The 21,933-nt window shown below is 44.1% G+C and overlaps 1 protein-coding gene across 6 annotated transcripts in view; it reads right to left on the reverse strand.

The window, feature by feature from the left end:
* The window catches only part of MAPKAP1 (MAPK associated protein 1), a 244,506-nt gene that overhangs the window by 23,380 nt on the left and 199,193 nt on the right, over positions 1 to 21,933 (reverse strand). For 5 of the 6 annotated variants that reach the window (XM_047069551.1, XM_047069560.1, XM_047069542.1 and 2 more), the window contains 2 exons: positions 20,873 to 21,013; positions 4,824 to 4,961 (listed from right to left, as the gene is read on the reverse strand). In XM_047069551.1, the coding sequence (XP_046925507.1) occupies positions 4,824 to 4,961; positions 20,873 to 21,013 (279 nt within the window). The remainder of the gene's footprint in view (positions 1 to 4,823; positions 4,962 to 20,872; positions 21,014 to 21,933) is intronic. The other variant, XM_047069567.1, reaches the window with a different exon arrangement.

Here is a 21,933-nt window from a genome sequence, read left to right on the forward strand (position 1 = left end):
CTTAACTGAGTCTCATCTCAAACATCCAGCAGGTTCTATTCACGAGGGCTTGACAGTCTCTCGCAGTTGTGGTTAACTCATGATTCCAAAGAGTTCCTATCCTGTATCCACACACTGTTTTGGACAAACAAAACAAAACAAAAACAAAAACCAGCAAGAAAAAAAGCCAAACAAGCAATCCCCCACCAGCATCAACAGAATCAGATTTCCTTTAAATTATACTATTGCAAGAGAACATAATCAGGTTACCTCTATTATGTTGCTTCCTTAAGATTTTCTATTATCTATACTTAATTGAGATACAGCGCTCTTTTCAGCTATAAAGACGACAGCTACTTTATTAAGGTTTAAATCTGATTTCTTAATGATAGGCTGCTTCCTTTGAAGCCTGGAAACCTGCACAACCTTCTCATGATAAACGCAGACCTGGCACGGTGGAGGCTGGTACCTCATTTAAATCCAGCCTGAGAGTCTCTGAAGGGTGCTAGTTTAAAAAAAAAAGGTGCCTTGCTTTTGTTTCAGCGTTGGAGTTTGAGGCTGACACTTAAAAAGAGAGCCCACTGCATCTAAAGCCTAGGTTTGGACCTGTAGAAGGACGGAGAATTATTTCTCTGAGATAATTTAGCCATGGTAGTTTCTGATATGGAGGCATTCTCCCCTCCTATGTGCCATATACATATCTGTTCACTTACGATGAATTAAAATTAATTCATCTTTTAGAGGTTTGTGACATCCTTCAAAACAGCGAAAGGTATCCTAAGGAGTGGCAAAACCAGACTAAGAAGTCACTGATTGCAATAATAATGACAGCGTGCAGCCTTTCTTCCCCCCTCCCAACCTGGAAAGGCAGAATTTATTCTCAATTTCTCTGGGCTTTTGATACACAGATTTTCTCAACTAACTGGTGAGAGTCTATATTTATACGTACAAATTTCTTCTAAGGCATGTATCTATTTAGTCATTAAGTTCCAGATCCTTAAACACTCACAGGGACAGAGCAATAAATCTTCCCTCTGAGAACACAGCCAAAGACAGAGAAGTTAGGAGAAGGAAAGAGAGCCACAGAACTGCTATTTATGGAGCACGGCTGCAGAGTCCGGGTCTTTCTGACCCACGGTATGTGTAATTACGGGTCTCACTGCAGGCGCTCCGTTGCTCAGTCCCTTTGCCAAGTCCTCTATTCACATACTTTTTGGATATGGTGTCAGTTAAACTTGAGCTGCGTTCCTTATGACGACCAAATTAACGGTTTGACAGAGGCTTTCTCAATAAACACTGCAAACTGGCCATATTCGAAGGTTTTAAAAACCATTTCTTTTCTGCTCAGAATTCTGACAAACATGTCTCAAGACAGACCAGGACAACTTCATTATCCTTCCAACACTTACTGCCTTTTTGTAAAGAAGGCTGTTTAATAACACGTCTGCTGTTTTCACAACTACATTATTCCAGTTGGTCACACGTTCCAGTCTTCGGCAGGACGCTTGTGTTACGAGAGATAAAAACATGAAAAAGGAAATATATTGCAGAAATCAAAAACCTTATCTACTTCTAGACTCTCTCTCTTTGCCATAATTCATTCAAGAAGGCCCCCAGAATAATTTTTGATGTAAACTCAGCTACAAACATATATCACTATGCTGATAAAAATCACAGGCTAAACTTGGGAAATATAGTGACTTTCATTTCTTGAGTGCTGTTAAAATAACTTTTTTCTAAGGTTCAACAGACACAAAAGATAAAAAGGGTTACCATTAATCCTTTAAAAAAAGAAGAGGAAGAAACAGCCCTATAGATTAATTCTGTGGTCTGATGATGGTCTTGAAGATGAACTTTTTAGATTAAGTCACTGAATTAATTTGATGAAGATACTGGAAATCATAAAAAAAAAAATAACACAGCATCAAGCTGATTCAGTTAATACACCTTTGTTTGGGCACTTTACAACATAAATTATGCTGAGTAACTTTTGGTTTCTAAATTTTGGCCACATTAAGTTCAATTTGAAGATAGCAAACATTCATTGAGGACCACTCTGTGGGCACTGTGCTGCAGACTGAGGACACAGAAAGCAGTTCCTGGGTCAATTAGTTCAGCAAGGAGATGGGGTGGGAGAGAGGGACAGACTTGAAGTCGATACATATGGCACAGCGTGAGAGCTACTGTACCACAGGCGTGTGCAAGCTCCTAGAGACAAAGTCGTGGAGAGAGCCTGACCCTAGAAAGATGAATGAGGCAGGCCTGAGGAAGCAGAGGTGCCTGTCAGTTAGTGGGAGAATCAGGGTGGAGGCGTATTCCAGGTGATGGGAACAGCAGAAGCACAGAATTCGAGGTGTGTTCGTGTGCGAGCAGTTCACGGTTGACTGCAGCTCAAGTTCAGGATGGGAAATTATGGGCCATGAACCTCAAGTGGTCAATGTCTTTAAGGGCTATGCTGAGGAATCTGGATTTTACTTGGTGAGCCTGTAACTTTCCAAAAAAATTTTTTTAAGTAGCAAAATCCTTTTTATCGGTTGACTTTTTTTTTTTTTTTTTAAGTAGGCTTCACACCTAGTGCAGAGCCCAACACGGAGCTTGAATTCACAACCCTGAGATCAAGACCTGAGCTGAGATCAAGAGTCAGACGCTTAACCGACTGAGCCACCCCCGACAGACTTTTTAAATGCAGAATCCCCAAAGAGAAAATAGTAGAGCTCTACTGGTTGAAGGGGAGTCCTTATGCCCAAACCTGCCCCCTCCCCCATCCCCAGACCTCTGAGGAACATGGTTTGGAAAGCACTGACAGGGCACAGGGACATAGGAAGTGTCTGACTGGGCCAGTGCGCTCCTTTGTTCAGGCAAGTGTCACAATTTTTAGACCTCGGGAGCCAGAGTGAGAGAGAAGGAAACCTCTTTACGACCCACATGTGCGGTTTTTACACAGAACCATCCAGTAGGTCTGCAAACATGACAAAAGACTCTCTTGCAGGATTGTCAATATTGCAAAGGTGGGCCCCACGTCTGCTCTGCATCCCCCAGGCCTGGAACTTGTGGTCACTGTCACAGACGTGTGCTAATCACTTCCTGACTGACTGATGGCCAGAGGCAACCGGGAGGTGCTGTCTGTGCATCCTTTCTTCCTTCCCTCTCACACTGGCTGTGCTACACCCTTCACCTTTCGGTGCCTGAAGCACACTCCTTGGCAAGTGAGTGTCTTGGTATGAGTGTTAAGGGAAATCTGAATCCCGCTTCTAGTTCTTTCCCTAACCTTTCTACTCCAGCTTATCCCTCTATGCAACATGTGATTGCCTTTCATTTCTCAGAGACACGGAGAATTTATAAAATGTTACTTTTCAAAGCATCCTGAGTTCTTGGGAAGAAAGATGCTAGAACAATGACATCTTTATTGGCTGATAAGCTGCAGTGAGAGGGATTAGGAAGATGTTTATCTAAAGGCAGAGGCAAGGGCCCCAGAGCAGCAAGCAATTTTCTCACCAGCCCCTTCTGGCAGCCATCTTGCAGGATCTCCTCACTGGGATGACAGGAATGGCAGGACGCTGCGGGGAAGCAGGGGTGGGGGGGGGTGGGGGGTGGGGTGGGGGTGGGCCCGGCCTGCCTCCTTTCCCTCGGTACCACTAGGTTCTCCCTTCTTGCCCAGCTGGAGCCTCACAGGTTGAAAGGAGGAGATTGCGTAGCCCAGCATAGCTGGATCTGACCAAAAAACCCCCACCCATAAAGCAGGCAGTGTGGCAGGTGCCCTGTCTGTACGCCTCCCTCGGGGTTTTTTTTTGCTTTTTAGGTCCCAGTTTAGTCAGTATTATCTCAAAAACTTGAACCATATGATAAACACTTGCTGGCCTTTACATTTCTTATTGTTCCTTTTGAGTACGTCATTCCTTATAACACTTGTTCCCCAATTCAGCGGGCACTGGAGTAAAGGGATTAACAAAAATCATGTCATTCTCCAAAGTTACTGAATCAGAACCCGCTGGGGATGGGCCCTTGGATAACTGCATTTTAAACAGGCTCTACAGGCGATGCCGATACGTACCAGGCTCTGACAATAACTGTCTTGTAGCCTTTCCCTGGCAGCTAACAAATTCTTGTCTAGTTTAAACTTTTTTCTTCCATGGAGGAATTTCAGCATGATCTGTGTCCTTTCTGTCTCTCGATGGGACTGAAGTCTTAAAAATGATTAATCTAAATGCTACACTCAATTACTTAACTACAAAAATATAATATGCCAAAATATACAACCAGACTGTATCTACTTTGATAATTTAAGCAGAGGAGTGCCAGCCCAGCAGTGATCTCTTCTGCAGGACCAGGCAGGAGTTTAATTACGAGCTGGTAGGTCATGCAGCTGCCAATAATCTGGAGGCTGTTGACACTTCCGGCTTGATGGATATCTAAATCTAGTCTTAGGCTGCCACAGGAAATCTCCCAGCCTCCCTCGATCTGGAAGGAAGGCAGGTCCAGGTCCGACTGCCCAAGTCCCCCAAATGGGAAGAGGAAGGGAGCACAAAGTGAAATGAGGGCTCTGGGGAGTCCAATTCTCAGCAGGAACCTGCCCCCAGGCCCCTAGTCCCCAGGGCGGGGCTCTGGAGGTCAGGAGCCAGGGCTGTGAGGTTCTCTGCTGCCATCAAGACGGAACAGGATGGGGGCCCATGTCAGGCTCTGGGCACCATAATACAATCCTGTCTGATTAAAAGAAATTTCTGGTAATGAATTAAACAGACCCAAGGAAAAAAGGACACGGTGGCAATATATTCTCCCGGCACCCAGCACACAGAGGGGAAGAGGGGGAAGAGAGAAAGGAGACATAAATAAAAGGGACTACTCACTGGGGCTTTTTTCTTCAGCAAGGTCACAGGCACAGAGCAGGTCAGAATCGATTGAGATGGGTTTCTGCTTAATCCAAAACTTAGTGCTGGCTTTCTGATTCGTAACAGGGTCTATCTCTACTTTGTCTCCAGAGATACCTGTAAGGCCGGGGGTGGGGGGTGGGGGGGGGGGAGGGTGGGGGAAGGACAAAAAAGAAGCCACAAAAAGTGGAAGGTATAAGTGATTTCAGTGTAATCATTTGACCTGTTTTGTATATTTTAAATGAGATGAACAAGAGCTCTTCCTTAGGGCTTTGGGGAATGCCACTGGCTTAAGACAGCCATAAGGAGACGCCAAAGGGCATACAGAAGATGCACAGCCTGGTTTCCTGCGTGGGTGAGCTGAGGGGAGAAACCACCAAGAAGCATATAGAAAGGTTAAAAAAACATGCCATCCTAGATGCACCACAGATACAACACAGGGTTCACCTGCATAGTTAACCCTACATTATACCTCCGTATGGTAATGAAATAAACCATGACATAAAGTTCGTTAAGAAAAACATTTTGATCAGTGGTCTTTTTTTTTTTAATACACTAAAAATAGGAAAAATCTATCTTTGCCCTTCTCTGACACTAAATAATTATCCAAGCTATACTGATTGAGAGAAGTCACAGGAGGATCAAAGGTCCTTTAGATAAAACCTTCCAAGTTCAAGTCTTGGAGCTTTGCTTCAGTCTGCGGAGGTCACTGCTTCTCCAGCGTAGGGAGAAACAGCACTGGGTGTGAGATTTATGCAACAAAGACTTTATAACAGGAATGCAGCAGGTTAAATACTGGCACTGTGGGCTTCATTTTCAGAGCTGTGAAAGACATAACATACTGTACAGTCACTGGGAGCAAAGGTGTTGGGAGAACAAAGGTGATGCCTGGGATGAAAGGTGTCCTGGGATAACCGTGGCGACGCACAGCAATCGCTCTCCCAGGGTCACTGAGCAGCGTATGCTCGGCCCGACACACACGATCTAGACTAGATGCTCTCTTTTTCCTCTTTTGCTGAAAATTGAGGAATCTGTTCATGAAGTGAGACAAAAACCTTCAATATGCCTTCCAGAGTGGGCCCCAGATAGAATCTTGAAAGTAACTAATATTTCAGGCCATGGTTTAAAGGTCAGGGGCAAAGTGGAAAAAAAGCAAAATCAAACAAAGATATAAGAGATAATTAAAGCCATCAAATGTACATACTGTAACAAAAAAGACAATCAGAATTAACACATTTTGTTCCATGGATCACCTCAGAAATTTTTCAGTACGACATTGAGAAAACTTAGTAGGCCAAAAGGAAAAGCAGATAAAAGAAACAGCTCAATTAAAAAACAAACAAACAAAAAACCCCCCAAAACACAACGACCATAGTCTGTGAGCAAATTTAAAATTAAGCAAACGAACAAAATATATATATATATATATATATATATATATATATATATATATATATATATATATATATATTAAAAAAACCATTCTAGTGATGAGGTCTGCCACACACTCCATTTCTATTTTATTTTCTGACTAAAGAAATCCCAAAGAGCGGTCAGACAAAGGCAGGAGACCATACAGACAACACCGGTCTCGTCTGCGGTCTTCACAGGAGACGATGCGGCACAGTTGCTTAACCCTGGTCATTACTGTGTGGTCTTTGGAAAAGATGAACTAGTATATTTTTATTAATTGAACGCTGGAATTTGTCATTAGACATATTTCAGGAATACCATATTTCAATCAGGCATAATGTCATAAGTCCAATGGACTCCGGCCGTTCAGGTCTAGATGATTTCAGGAGGGTGAGAATGTATCAGGAGACCAATTTCATTACATTTCACTTAAAATAGATTACGACTACCCAGTTACACTCTTCCCTCCAATTTGGCCATTAATTGTTAAAGATCTGGACATTTCTATAGTTCCCTGAGAGAAGAAAAGTACTTACGCCATGGCTGCTGGTAGCAAGTGCGTTGTTTTTTTTTTTGTTTTGTTTTTTGTCCCTCCTCCTCCTTCTTATTTTGACATTTATAACAGTCAAAACTGAGCAGAGCAAAATAAATGTGCATATCTCATATGTGGAATAAACCCTGCCCCACATTCCTTTCCCAGAAAGAGAGGGGGGGGAATCATCACCAGAGAGACACAGCTTTAAAATTTTGTTCTACGGCCCTGCGACTCCTGAAGCCGTAGTCAGTCAATATTGTTAATGTACCTTGTTAATTTGATAGGATTTGTCAGGTAACTCCACTGGAAAATTATATAAAACTGTTCCAGATGAAAAGATGATAGTGACATGAATTAAAGTGATAGAACAATAGTGGAATATAAACCAGAAATGACACCCAAAGTGGCTGTTGATTTATTGCCGTACTGAGTTTGGTTCTGGGCTCCCATGTATATTAGTGCTACAAATCTGGGTCCATTTAGCAGAGGGATGCTCATACATACATCACCAGCTCCTGCTCCAAGCCAAGGTCACTCCCCATGGCATCAATCTTTTCAACAGAGCCTACTTCACAAAGCAGGACTTTTGTAACCATCTCAGATGTAACAGACTCTCGTCCTCTTTCATCTTTCTTTTATCATGTAAAGTACACTTTAACTTCTATTATTTTTATCTGCAAATTGTTACTGTATAGTTCATCCATTTCGGGCTGTATCTCTGCATCAATTGCCTACTCTCTGCATGGCCACAAAAACACTTTCCCAATGACGCCCTTTCTGGGGGTTATTGTGCAGTCACTGTTCGCAGAGGGGAACCCCAATTCTGGCGTTTGGGGATGAAGATGTGGGAGACTGAATGCATTAGGTTCAAGATGGGCAGGCAGGTGGAACACCATTTAAACAACTGGTGTGTTCCAAAAAAGTTGCCTGTAAATCAGATTTTTTCCGAATCAAATCACATTTTCCCACTGACTTCTAGTTCCAGAGATACTTTATATTCATTTTGGATTGATCTGTAATTGGCAGGAGCTCCCAACACTTTAGTCTGAAGTTTCTCTGCCCTGCAGGCTTTCAGTCAAGTAGTTAATGATCTGTAAAACACTCGCCTGCCTGGAGGAGTCACTATTTAAAGGAACCTGTAGGGGGATCTTTCCTGATGGGAAAAATCCTTTTGTACATTAAATAATCTCACTGTACTTGAGATGTGTGTGAGTCTCAGCTTCTTAACACAGGGCACACAGCCCACAGGAGCTGATCTGTGCTTGCTGGACAAGTGACAACCCTCTGCTTCTAGTTTGGCAGGCCCTGGGGCGGTTAGCCTTGGAGCCCATTCTCCTGGGCAGACCCAGAACCCACTGCTGAGGACAGTCTGCAGAATCTAGCCTGGAAGCAAACACAGACCTCTTCTGTCCCTGCCTTGGGGGTCCAAGGTCTCCTTCTTGGCTGGAAGGAGGAGGCAGCCTGGTGGAGAGGAGACCAGTTAGGAGGCTGGCACCACAGTCCACGCCAGGGGCAAAGAGGGGTGAACATTACCTGGCACCAAATATATGTTAGCATGGTTAAAAATCCTGTGTGCACGAATTCAAATCTCACAACGCCTGGATCAAATTGGTTACTGTATTTATCCCTATTTTATAGATGAGAAAATGGAAACCCAGGGCGGTTAAGTAACTTGCCCAAGATCACACAGCTAAAATGGGGCAAAGCTAGAATTTGGAGAAAGTCAGAAAATTTGGTCCCAAAATCTGCCCTCTCAGCCACTATGCTATTCTGCAAAAAACCATGCTTGGTATTTTCTATAACATGCACTAGGAGAGGTGAAGGTACGTGTCCAAGGTTGGGAAGCTTTTAAGTGGAAAAGCCATTTCATGCCCAGAGAGATCTTGTTCCTAAGTATGGCACTTCTCACTGCTCTGCATGGACGCATTCAGTTGAGTTCCAGATGTAATGAGAAATTCTGCTCAGCTAGTCTTTAGTATCCTCTTTCAATGTTTTTTTGTTTTTGTTTTTGTTTTTTTTTTTAAAGTGGGGATGGACAGGAAGAGGAGAGAGAGAGAGAGAGGGAGAGAAACCCAAGCAGGCTCCACGCCATCAGGACAGGGTCCAATGTGGGGCTTGAACCCATGAACTATGAGATCATGACCTGAGCTGAAATCAAGAGTCGGACTCTTAACTGACTGAGCTCCCCCAGTGTCCTTTTTAAATTTTTACAAAGGAAAAAATAAACATTCAAATGTGCCAATAAATGCACACCTATTTTTGTTCAGACATGACAAACTGGAGCATGAAATCCTAGCAATATTCTTCTTTACGACCAATAAGCGTGGTTTTAATTTCCTTGGCTAAAGTTTTTGTGTAAAGTCACTGAAGGAAAGGCTGAGGCATTCCTTAAAGTGTCACTTACACAGTATGTGTAAGTATTTCAAATTATAAACACATGTCTATGAAAACAAGGGAAGTTGGCTTTTGTGAAGTTTCCATTTCTCCAACTTAAATGGCCAACAAAGGAACAGTTAATCCAACTACGATGGACTACAACACAACCACGAAAAATTCTGTATAAGAAAAGCTTGGACTTGGAAAAATTCTTCTGAAGCTAAGTGAAAAGAGCAGGAAAAATATTTATAGAAAAGAGATCAAAAGGATATGTTCCCAACGGGAACAGTGTCAATTCTGGCTAGTAGGATTAGGTCCTTTCCTTTTCTGTGTTTTTACAAAACAAAAAATTCACCCGAAATAAAAACAAACATCATTTTAGGAGCTGACATTTTCTTGGTTTCTACTTGGAATTCAGTACCCTTTCCCAACTTTCATGGTGTGGGGAAGGCAGTATGCTGAATCCGGTAACATAGTCATGAAGGCAAATCCTACATAAAGACCTACTTCCATCTAGCAGTTCTCAAGCACCCACGTGGCTGGGCTGCTGGGAAGGGCTCCCGTGGCTACATTATGGCCACCCTGGGGCCACTCTCACAAAACGCTGCCTGGCAGGGCTTCACCTGACCAGCTGTGGTAGGTGAGGAAGAGAGCATGAGGGCTGGCCCAAAGCGGACAGGGTCAGCCCCTTCCCTCAGAAATAAGTGAGGCCAACTGTCTCCTTTAACCAGCTCTCCCCCTACCCACTTATCCATAGCCATCCGTCATGACCTTTTCATGCTCCCACTTCTGACAGCTTCCAGATAGTGAGTCAAACCTCACTGGAAGCAAACTATCACGCCAACTGTCAAAGGTGGAAAACAATGCCTGATTGCTGTCCTAAGTCAATGCCAGCATATAAATCCTTCCCTAACAAGACAGCTCAAAATAAACAAAAATGCAACTCTAATGTATATACAACTCTCTGGGGGAAACTATTTGTCCAAGGCTTTAGAGTTATCACAAGGAGACCCTTGTCTGTTTTAACTACCCAAAAGATGTCCATAAAAGGAAATTAGCATGTATATCATCTTCTGCTAACAGACTGAATATCTACTTTGGGCAGCTCTGTGCTGGGTCCTTTTGTGTTGACCAACTTACTGAGAGCTTACTCACTTCTATCTGGAAGGCAGTAGAGCCCATTTTATATTTAAAGGCAGTAGTGCAGAGAGATTAGGGATAGAGACTTCAGAGTCAGAGAGTCCTGAGTTTGAATATCAGTTTCCTTAATTCCTAACTATGTGACTTTGGGCAAGGTGCTGTAAAATGGTGATGATAACAGAATCTACCTTCTGGGCTTTTGTGAGGATTAAATAAGACTTGTAAAGTGCTTGGAAATAGGGCTTCATATATCTCTGTGACCTACACCACTATTTCTCATGACTATCATTATCAGGAGTTAGGCACTGGGCTAAGGGATGTGACACAGACCCTGTGCTGAAAGTCTGGACAGGGAGCACAAGGAGAGCCGGGAGGGATGTGAACAAGGGATCTGCTTGGCCCTAGTCTGGGGGCATTATCTCTGGGACCTGCTCTACATCACAGCCTTGGAAGAACCAGGATCCAGAATGACTGTCTGCCTGGGGAGACCAACATTCTCGCCCTCACGCATCCTTGCAATAACCTCCCATTACCAAGTGTCATTGGCCATACTTCTCCGCAACCTAGAGTCCATATTCGACACCAGGAAAACCGTTGTCACAGCTGGAGCAGTGGGACCACTCTTGCTAGGGGAACCCCCGGCACCTCCCAGCCACCTCCTAGGTCTCTAGATCTTGATTTTCCCGGCACATCCCCATTGTTGTCCTGGGTTAAGGTGCTTCTCCCTGGGTAAGCCTGAGCTTCCTCCTCTGTGAAAGGGGGTAACAAACAGTACCAGCTCCCAGGATGCCATGAAGATGGGGTGGCATAAGCATGTAAAACACTCAGCAGAATGCCTGGCACATAAGGGCTCGGGGTGCCTGGGTGGCTCAGTCGGTTAAGTGTCCGACTTTGGCTTAGGTCATGATCTCGTGGTCCATGAGTTAGAGCCCTGTGTTGGGCTCTGTGCTGACAGCTCAGAGCCTGGAGCCTGCTTCAGATTCTGCGTCTCCTTCTCTCTCTCTGCGCCCTCGCCCCGTCCCCCCCCCCCCACCCCGTCTCAAAAGTAAATAAACATTAAAACAAATTTTTAAAAAATAATAAGGGCTCAGGTTTTAAGTAAGATTATTACTGAGATGAACTGCAGAAAGGTGAAATGATGTACTTAGGCAGGGTGTATCAAGTCAGTAAATGGCAAAGCTGGGTTGAAAACCAGGTGTATCTGACCAACTCTGGGTTGTTTCCCAACCAGCTTGCCGCTTCCTACTGTCTCAGAGGCGCATGCTTGACTCTCAGGAGGCACAATCTCCCCTAAGGCACGCTTAAAATGCCCTTCTAAGAAGCTAAAACACCAGTTTGGCAAAAATTAGGGCATTTAATATTCCATGCCTCAGTGTATTTCCTCAGTTGTTATTTATTTGTTCAGACATCACGAGCTGTGGTTCATTCATCAATTTCCTACAACTTTGAATCTAAGACTAGAAAAGCTCCACTGTTGTTAAATCCTGGAGTAGTTTTTTATACAATTCTACAATCCTCTTGTCTTCGGGTTACCTAGAGCCTGTGAAAGCCTGGAAAAGCCCCTGGGAGTGCCACTGAACAACTCTTTGCTGGAGTGGATTGTGCTGAATCCACACAGCCAATCGATAGCATCCACAGAGCATTCAGGGAAGTCTTTGAAACTTGCCTGAATTTACACACAGGATCAGACACAAAGGCTGTTTGGGCTTAATGAGACCTCAGAGATCACCCAGTCTGGGGCTTTCATTCTCCATATGAAGAAATTGAGGCTCAGGGTGGGGATATGACTTGTCTGATGTCACCCATTAATGACAGCGCTGTACCCGTAATTCACATCCCCAGACTATCAGGCCAGGGTTTAAACAGACCACCTCTCCTGTCTCAATGCATCAAGTTTATATAGTGGGTATATTCACATCATGAGCAAATGCAATACAGTATAAAAAGCACTGTCTCCCTAAGGGACCCAAAATAGGTAACAATACAATATTTTAGCCACAACTATAATGATACCCAGTGGAGCCTTACATTCTTGAGATCAAGTGGGGGTACTGGGCCCCAGAATCACTGGTTCCATTCAAGGGCTAATCATCTGAAACCTTTTGGGAACCATAGCTAAGAGCTACCAATTCCAATGTGTGGTCAGTTAGGGACTCGGTGACAAGTGTGAGTATACTTGACTAGGCCTTTATCCTTGGAATGAAAATTAAGCAGTGGCCTGAACAGGAATGAGTCCATGAATACACAGCTGTACACAGCACAGCATGGGCACAAGGGTGGAGCTGACTGGATGAGACCCGAGACTGTTCCACCCAGTAACACCTGTCCCTGGATGAGGACTAAGCTCTCTCTGTAAGAAGGCAAGATTTTGTACTGAGGGAGTTAGATTCCCAAACTAAACATTCTCCTGGCAAGTAGATGCTTCAGGTGAGCTTTCAGCGTCAGTTAGGAAGCAGTATGTCATTTCCTAAGAGCATTTGTGATTATCACCTACAGAGGGTGGAAAGACCAGATCTTTCTCATGTTCAGGCCCTGGTATCATGTTGGAGCTCAAGTGCCGAGGTTGAGGGCCGGGTAAAAGGAATACAGAAGCTGGATGGACACTCCATTACCCTATTTCCATTAATTTCATTATGCCAATGGCTCTCCACTTTTCCCAGTTCTCAAGGCTTTCTCAACCATCTGAGGAACCTCATACACTGTCATTAGTAGCCCTGGAATACTCAACAGGTATTCTCAAAAGGGCAGATCTGGGAGCAAGGAATTAGAGGAAGGTACACAGTGAGAAAAAACCCCGAGAGCTTCTGACATTTCCTATCAGGGGATCTTCCCTCAACCCAAGTACTGCAGTAAGCACTAATGTGGTAAAATTTTTTTTTTTTTTCTGGAGGCAGTCTTGATAGTATTTGTCCTGCTATTTCATAAGCTCATTAGTACTTGTTAAACTCTATTCCAAATTTTGGTTCAGAAAATGTTGTCACAACAGGGACAGAATAATCATATGATACTAGAATTGCCATCCTCAAATTACTCAATGGACCCAGGGATTTTGGAGCTAAGTGTGATGAATGTCTCTCATGATCATTTTCATGTGTCTGAATGGAGGAGGAGATCTCCTTAGTACTCAGTAAGAAAATGAAACAGAAATAGGAGGGAAAAATCAATTCACTTGCTAAGAACCTACATTTCCAGATTATGTAATTACTCGAACTATACTCCGCAGGTGCCCCAAGTGGAAAATAACAGGGGCAAATATTTTATTCATAGAGCCACACAGCACCAGAGTGAGCCCAAGGAGTAAAAAAAAAAAAAAAAAAAAAAAAAGTGCAGGCCACAGCTGCTTGCTTTCACTCAGTCTTGTGTTATTAATGTGCTTCTTAAGTTTGCATGCTGTATATTAAAAAATAGCAATGTAATGAAGTCCTCCTTGAGTGCTGGCTTGTAGGTATTGACCAGGGGGTTAAATGGTAAGTGCAACAGGACAGATAAACCAGGTTAGACAATAGATGGCAAATATGCTGCCTCTCATCATGCTCAGGCTCAGGGCAGGCATTTTTAATCAATCACAGAGTTTCTTTATGTTGCCCTCAGACGCAGCTCCAGATGCTGCCTCAGCATAATGCTCTGGGCAGCCATTACAAACTTGATTGGAGTCAGTTTATGAGATGAAACCTCTCTGCCTTCTCTATGATATGTGCTATTGTACTTGATACTTTTGATAAATAACTACCATGATCACAAGTGTTACGATTATACATATGGATTGTTTTATGAAGAGATAGTGGAGGCGACCACGAAACCTTTCAGAGAGATTTTATGAAACAGTCTTTATCTGTAAATCCTATACAGAATCTGTACATCTTACACAGAATGATGTTAGGTTATATATGCAATTATGACGCAGATGGAATTCATGGTATATTACAGATTCAGTGACCTATACCTTTGGTGCCATGGGGATAGGTCTATACTGACAAATGATAAAGGGAAGGGATCAAGTTAGCACAGTGGCACAACTGTCAAGGCACTTCTCAGCCTCAGACCCTAGAACAGGGACTCCAAGCCAACCTTCCCAGTAAAAACAAGCCTTGGACCAAGAGATAAGGGGCAAGAAAGTCCTCTGGATGCCAAGATGCCGCATTTCCCAAACCCCACAATTACGGGGAGATTCTGACTAGCAGGCCCGGGATGAGATCAGGGACTCGGCGACTCTGATATACAGTCAGGGTCGCAATCGCTGCTCTGAGGTACTACGTAAGTAAGAGGTACCCAACGGTGCTATCTTGGCCTTCTCTGTTCCGTTTCTTACGTGGATTTCTGGCAGCCTCTTGGCTAGTGCATCACAATCCGGCTTCTACCAGGCAGCCAACAAATACTTACTGACAGAACGCTATGGGTGTCCTAGATCCTGGTTGGCATCCATACTTGATCCTTTGAGTTTCAAGGATTCAGCCTCAGCCTCAACCATTTCAAGCTCTCAGCCTTGGCATTTTTGGCCGCACACGTCCTAGTGCCTGATCCTATGGTCAGGCACCCAGCATCAGACATATGGGTAGATCACATTAATGGAAATGACCTCAACGTGGTATAAGCTCAAGCAAGGGCTACACTTAAGGGCATCTGTACTTTTAGGCCCAACACAGAGAGGAAGCAGACAAAATGAAATATTCCAAGGACGTTTTCAAGGAATACACGAATGGTTAGGCAGGACGGTTTTGTGTGGTAAACCTTCCAGGCTGGCACGGCAGGGATGGTGAATAGATTTCAACTTAAGAACCAACTTCAGGGGCGCCTGGGTGGCTTGGTCAGTTAAGCGTCCGACTCTTGGTTTCAGCTCAGGTCATGATCTCATGGTTTGTGGGCCTGAGCCCCTGTCGGGTTCTGTACTGACAGTGCAGAGCCTACTTGGGATTCTCTCCCTCTCCCCCTCCTGCCCTCTCTCTCAAAATAAATAAATAAACATTAAAACAAAAAACAAAAAAAGAACGAACTTGAACTGACTGCGAGGGCTCGCTTATAGGGTTGTGTTAGAAACGATTCTGAGGTCAGATCTGGGCCCAGAGGGAAGAAGGGCAGTGACTGACTGACAATGTGAACAGAGGATGGAACAGCGATGTGCATGCTATGCTGACCCTGACCCCCAGATGCTAGGGCAGGGGGAAGAGTGAGGATGTGCAGAATCTCTGGAACTGGCCAACTAGAAGTAATCACTTCCTTCGTGAAGGAAACCATGAAACCTTTCAGAGAGATTATTTGAGACATCCATGGCTTGATGGATTGGGTTCGTTGTATGGGACTGGGCTTCAGTCCCAGTTCTGTTACTGGGACTGGATATCCCACTGTCTATCCTGATGGCTGGGGGGCGGTGGGGTGGAGGGAAGGAAAGTTGGTGCTTATTAAGTAATAGCTATGTGCCAGTAAACACTAAATTCTCTATATGCATCACATTACTTCACTTACTCCTCCAAGCCTTGGTTTTTTGTTATGAAATGGGAATAACATCATCACTGTTCTGTGTGGATTAAATAAGGTGATGGGGGGTAAGTTCACAGTACACTGAAAATTGTCCTAGAGCTAAAGAGTATTAGTGTGATGACAATTTGCATTCAAGGCATAATATAGTAGTTGGGTGCAGGACGAAGCTTTAGACAATCTGGATTCTGATCTCAGCTTCATTACTTGATGAGTAATTGTTCCCTATACCCTAGTTTCCTGATATAAAAAATGGAGATAATATCAGTACTATCCAGTAATAGTGATATAATTATAGGAGACAATGAATATAAGAGTGATCAGCGAAGTGCCTGGCACATAGCAAGCACTTGATAAATAACTGCCTTTAAAAATTGTAATTCTGGGGCACCTGGGTGGCTCAATCGTTAAGCATCTGACTTCAGCTCAGGTCCCGATCTCACGGTTTGTGGGTTTGAGCCCCGCATCAGGCTCTGGGCTGACAGTGCAGAGCCTGCTTGGGATTCTTTCTCCTCTCTCTCTCTCTCTCTCTTTCTCTCTCTCTCTCTCTGCCCTTCCCCCACTTGTGCTTTTTTTCTCAAAAGAAATAAATAAACTGAAGAAAATTGTAATTCTTCTTAATATTATTTACAAAGATCAGGTCTTTGCCGCAGGTTTCACTACGGGACTCCAATAAAGTTTTTCAATCACAGAAAAGTCTGGTGGAAAATCAGTTTAAGTTAGGGTCTTGCAGATCCAAATTTGCGTCCCTCCTCGCCTTTCCCAGAAGCAGATGGCAGATGGTGAAAACGGGAGCACGGGCCACGACTACCCGATCGGGAGACAAGCAGCTGTGATGGTGCCGCGGAGCTGGGGAATTCTGATCGCTGCTGCGTGCTCCTGCGTACCACTGACTCAGAGTGGACGGGGAGTTTTCTGTGGAATCAGCAGGGCTACTGGGGAAATGCCGCACACAGACACTTACCACTTAGAAGAACTTGCCACAGGGGGGCAAGTGAAATCTCTGCTCTGACTGACACAGGATGGATGAGCAGAGGAGACCATCCATCAGTGTCAGGGAAGATCTGAAGCACCTGGCTAGTCAGTTGAAATAAAATAAATTATTTACTGATCTCAGAATCCAGCTGCTCACTCAAATGCTCATAAAAGTGCGTTGTTTGCTGCCCTGTCCTTTACAGTAGAGTCAGTTTTGGAAAGAAGGAATTCCTGGATTACTCTGCCGGTTTTTGTTGTCGTTACTGTTAAAATGAAAGGGTGTGACCTGCTTCGCGAGGGAAAGGGGATCTGAAGTTACAGAACTCATCTACATGGCAACAGGAAATGAGCTTATTTATTAATCACATGGTATAGTACTCACAGGCAGAGTTTATGTAATTGTCACAAAATTCCTTAGGACTAATATATGAAGTTCCTGTTCATAATGCTCTGTTTGTAAGACTGAGTGTAGATTCATAACTGAAACAGATATTCTGACAGTTGACTGTTCAGAAGCTCCTTGGAGCCATGACTCACCACCAGAGGGTGCCATATGTACCACTGGAATCTTCCAGAGGTGACTGGGACCTGGCCTCTAGTCACACTTCTGAGAACCACTGCTCCAGGGAGAGATATCCTCACCACTGTCATCATCCACTTCTACCTGACAAGGGTCCTCCACCGTGGCTACAAGTGAAACTCTGCCAACAGAGCCACTACCTAATCTAAGTGATCTGGCTAATTTCAAGATGGTAGACTTGGACAGAAAGCAATGGGCAAAATAAGTAACAGTGACAACAGTAACAACAACTAAGATGAGCCTCCTTTCAGAATACAGCTTCTCTGGGCCAAACACTTTATTTTATTCTACCTTGAAAGGTAAACATTAGAATTCCCATTTTACAGATGACAAAAACTAAGCCTGAAAAGGGACTTACTTGTCCAAGGAGACACTGGGGGTAAGTGGTAATGCTGGGATTTTTTTATTTTTTATTAAAAAAAATTTTTTTTAACGTTTATTTATTTTTGAGACAGAGAGAGACAGAGCATGAACGGGGGAGGGTCAGAGAGAAGGAGACACAGAATCTGAAACAGGCTCCAGGCTCTGAGCTGTCAGCACAGAGCCCGACGCGGGGCTCGAACTCACGGACCGCGAGATCATGACCCGAGCCAAAGTCGGCCGCTTAACCGACTGAGCCACCCAGGCGCCCTGGTAATGCTGGGATTTAAACCCAATGCTGACTACAGAGTTGGGCTCTTCCCACAGATCCTTTTGTGGACTTCTTCCTTTAAATGAATATACATGTCAGAATCTAATGAATTAAAGTTTGGTTTTTTTGCCTTTGGAAAAAAAAAAACAGGGAAAGAAGCTCACAATCTTGGTAATCTTTCCAAAGCACTGCTTTTTCACCTTGGGGATGGGTGGATTTACTGATTGTGCTCCCTGGGAAAATCCCTGCCTTGTAGCCTGGACCTCTGTCTTGGCTGCAATCCGGCTACTTACTGGGCTCCTTAAAACCAGACCCACTCCTTTGTTACTGGGAAGGTACTGTACGCAAACCCAAACTAGATGTCTGAGTAGCATTCTTATTTTAGTAAACTTTTAACTGAAAATATATCAACAGAAAATGCATGAGTTGTAAGAGTATCTATAACTTGATTTTTTCTTAAAAAAATTTTTTGATGTTTTTATTTATGAGAGAGAGAGAGAGAGAGAGAGCAAGCGAGAGAGTGAGCCGAGCTAGGGAGGGGCAGAGAGAAAGGGAGACACAGAATCCAAAGCAGGCTCCAGGCTCCGAGCTGCAGTGGGGCTCGAACTCATGAACCACGAGATCATGACCTGAGCCAAAGTTGGAAGCTCAACTGACTGAGCCACCCAGGAGCCCTGTGTAACTTGATTTTTTTCACAAAGTCTACATACCCATGTAATCGGTACCCAGATCAAGAAGCAGAACCTTACCAGCATCCCAAGTCTCCCCTGCAGTCACTACAGCTTCCTCTCCCAGCGGGATGACCACCTTCGTTACTCCTGCACAGCAGATGACTGTATTTTTGGAAGGCAGCTATGCTCACCACTATAGCACCAACGCTATTTTTGAATGGTACGTAGTGGAATAATATAGTATGTACTTCTACTCCCCCCCCCGCCCCCTTTCTTGAATCTGGCTTGTTTTTGAGTAGCCTCATTATTTTTATTTCTATAAGTACCAGAAAAAGCAGCTCCAGGAAGAAAAACACCAAAGAATTTTATGTTTAAGAATTGACATTAAATAAGCAACTTTTTTTACAATTTAGATATTTAGCTCCTTCCTTCCTTCCTTCCTTCCTTCCTTCCTTCCTTCCTTCCTTCCTTTCCTCCCTCCCTCCCTCCCTTCCTTCCTTCTTTTTTAAGGAGGCAGAAACAGATCCAGAAAGAGGAATAAAAGATGGGTTCTGTGTTTTGGTTCAAAGTTACTGGGTGCCAATCCATCTAGTTAGTCTGTTCGAATCCTCATCATCTTAGCAGCTGGTGTTTACTGAGGACTTGCTATGTGCCAGGTGCCTTTCTGAGTAGTGTGCATGTGTGGTGTCATTTCATCCCTGTAAGGACATCTGTGAGACAGGGATTATTATCCTCACTTTACAAATGAGGAAACAGAGGCTCTGAGTCATTTGCCTGTAGTGATACAGCGGACGAACGAGCCAGGGTTTGAACCCAGGCCTCTAGCTCCAGAGTCTGTCCGAAGCCCTGCCTCTCCACCATGAGCTCTCCTTTACAGGGGGTCCACCACCCGTCGGGCCCTGTGCTAAGTGCTTCACATGGCCTAACTTGCTCCCCAAGGCAATCCTAAGAAGTTGGTGCTACTGATATTCCCAGTTAGAATGGAATTGAGGCTCTGAAAGATGAAGGCACTTGCCTGACACAGCTGGTTACCGACAGAGCCACGATTCAGAGCTTTGTACATCCGAGGGTCCCCTCTTACCTACTAAGCTGTGCTGTCAGCGTGTTTCAAGCTCCAGTCAGTGAGGCTGGGAAGGAGTATTTGAAGAGATTTTTGAGGCTTATTACAAATTAGCCAGACTAACACCAGCATTACAAAAGACTTTACTATGAGACACATACGGAGCATTTGTGAGAAACCCAGAATCGGTGGGCCTCGACGCTGGAGCGCAAACCTCCTCCCTTCACACACAAGCAAACGAGTTCCGGGAAGGGGTGGCGTGGCAGAGGCAGGTGGCAGAGCCAGGTCCGCTCCCTGACGAAGCCTGGCACCCACACCTGCTCCCTGCTCCCCCCAGTGTCCTTTCGGAGGGAGCAGGTGCGCTTCAGTTGGCCAAACCAGGGTTCTGCTCCTCACACTACCACCTACCTGCTGTGTGAGCTTGGGCACAGACGTCACCTCTCTGCACCTCATTTACCTTCTTTGTTAGACGGGGAAGATACAAATACCCACCGTCTAGGTAGTTTTGCAGAGTATGTAAAGCACTTAGCACGGTGTTTAACACACAGCAGACACCTATAAATGACAGCCGTGATGATGATGATATTATGTTGACTACTACGAGACTTCTACTCTTGTTACATGTAAGTCAAAACAGAAATGTAGCCTTAATTGGAACAGATTAATCCCAAATATTTGAGTATATGTGCTGCCGAAGCGAGCACAGATTAATCCCAAATATTAATTGAAAGTTCTGGATTATTCGGTGAGGATCCAAATATAACTTCTGAGATCATTAAAAAGCTTCCTGAATAAAGTCATGAATGAATAAGCAATGAATTCACCTGAGTTAAAAAAGGCAAGTGGCAACGCTACAAAGCGGTTCTAAGGATAGCGTGTAGAAAATTACAGAATGAAAAGATTTATGGAACTTCACAGAAGTCAATCAGTTTGAAAAGAGTCTCAGGTTAGTTCTATTTCTAATCTTCTGCTTCATAAAAAAAGAAGACAAGACAGAGCACTCAGGTGGGAAAAAGGAGGTACTTTATATTTCACTGTTTAAACATTTTCTCTGAAAACAAATTACCGTCAGTCATTCAGGTCACATAAAAGTCAGATGTTGTTTCTCTCCCTGTTTCTACACTGACCACTGATACGAAGGGTTCAGTCCATCATCGGTTCATGTACTTACTTACCTAACTGGACATCGGTTGTGAATCGCAGTCTGTGGATCATGCTGACTTTGAATGACTTGTAATGGTGACTGCTCAGCATATCCTGTACTGTAGCTATGTCAATTTGTGAATCCTCCTCAAAAACCCCGTCTGCCCTTGAACCTGGGGAAGAAAAAGCAGTTTAACACATAAAGATACATGAGGCTTGGAAAATGGTGTCTGCTTAAAATGCTCTGGGATAAATTAAAATAATATGGGCTATTTAATTTAGAGAAGAAAAGGCTGAGCGATGACTCAATAATGCCATTCCAGTAAACAGAGAATGGTAACATATTCATCATTCAACAATTAATACCACAAACACTGCCTATTCTATGGCAGGCCCTTGGCTGGGCAGCAGGGAGTCACAAGGATAGAAAAACTGCTGCTCGCCAGAAGCTCTCCATCTCCACGAGAGTTAAGTTACAACCACAAAAGCACGGGTGGTCATCCTTCTTGCTTCTTTTCTGAATAATTTTTCCGATCGTAAAAGTAATCCGTGCTCTTGGAGAAATCTTGTGCTTTCCAAGATTCTCAAACTGTGTGTTCATCAGTTTCCCGTCTTGCATCCCAGTCTCCACTGGTGTGGGCACGAGCCTGCTCACTCTCAGATGGGTGTAACAGTGTCCTCATGGGCCTTCCAGCCACCGAGCTCTCCCTGCAATCCAGCCACCATAGGACTGTCTGATTCATAAAGCTTTCTAAAGCCTAGATCATTTATTCACTCGTCAAATGTTTAGTGAGAGCTTCGTGCATGCCCAGTACCCTGAGAGGTGTACTGGGGACAAGTAAGAAGGCCAGTGCTCAAAAATCTTGCCTGGCTTCCCATGGCCTTCTGAACGAGGCACTGTTTTCAGCCAAGCAATCAAGGCTGTCCATAATCTGCCTAAAATGTAATTTTTCAATTTTACTTGTTATTTCTCAGCCATACCTTCTCTCAGCTCTTCCCAAACTCCTCAGACTGCACACAAGTCTAGATTTTTCTACTGCTGGCCCTTTGTTCATGTGGTAGCCTTCCAAGCCTACCCTGGACTTGTCAAAAC

Source organism: Lynx rufus, unplaced genomic scaffold, assembly GCF_022079265.1.
Source record: "Lynx rufus isolate CCGP_SWC_20201006 ecotype Redwood Valley unplaced genomic scaffold, mLynRuf1.p SCAF_10, whole genome shotgun sequence".
Lineage (NCBI taxonomy): Eukaryota > Metazoa > Chordata > Mammalia > Carnivora > Felidae > Lynx > Lynx rufus.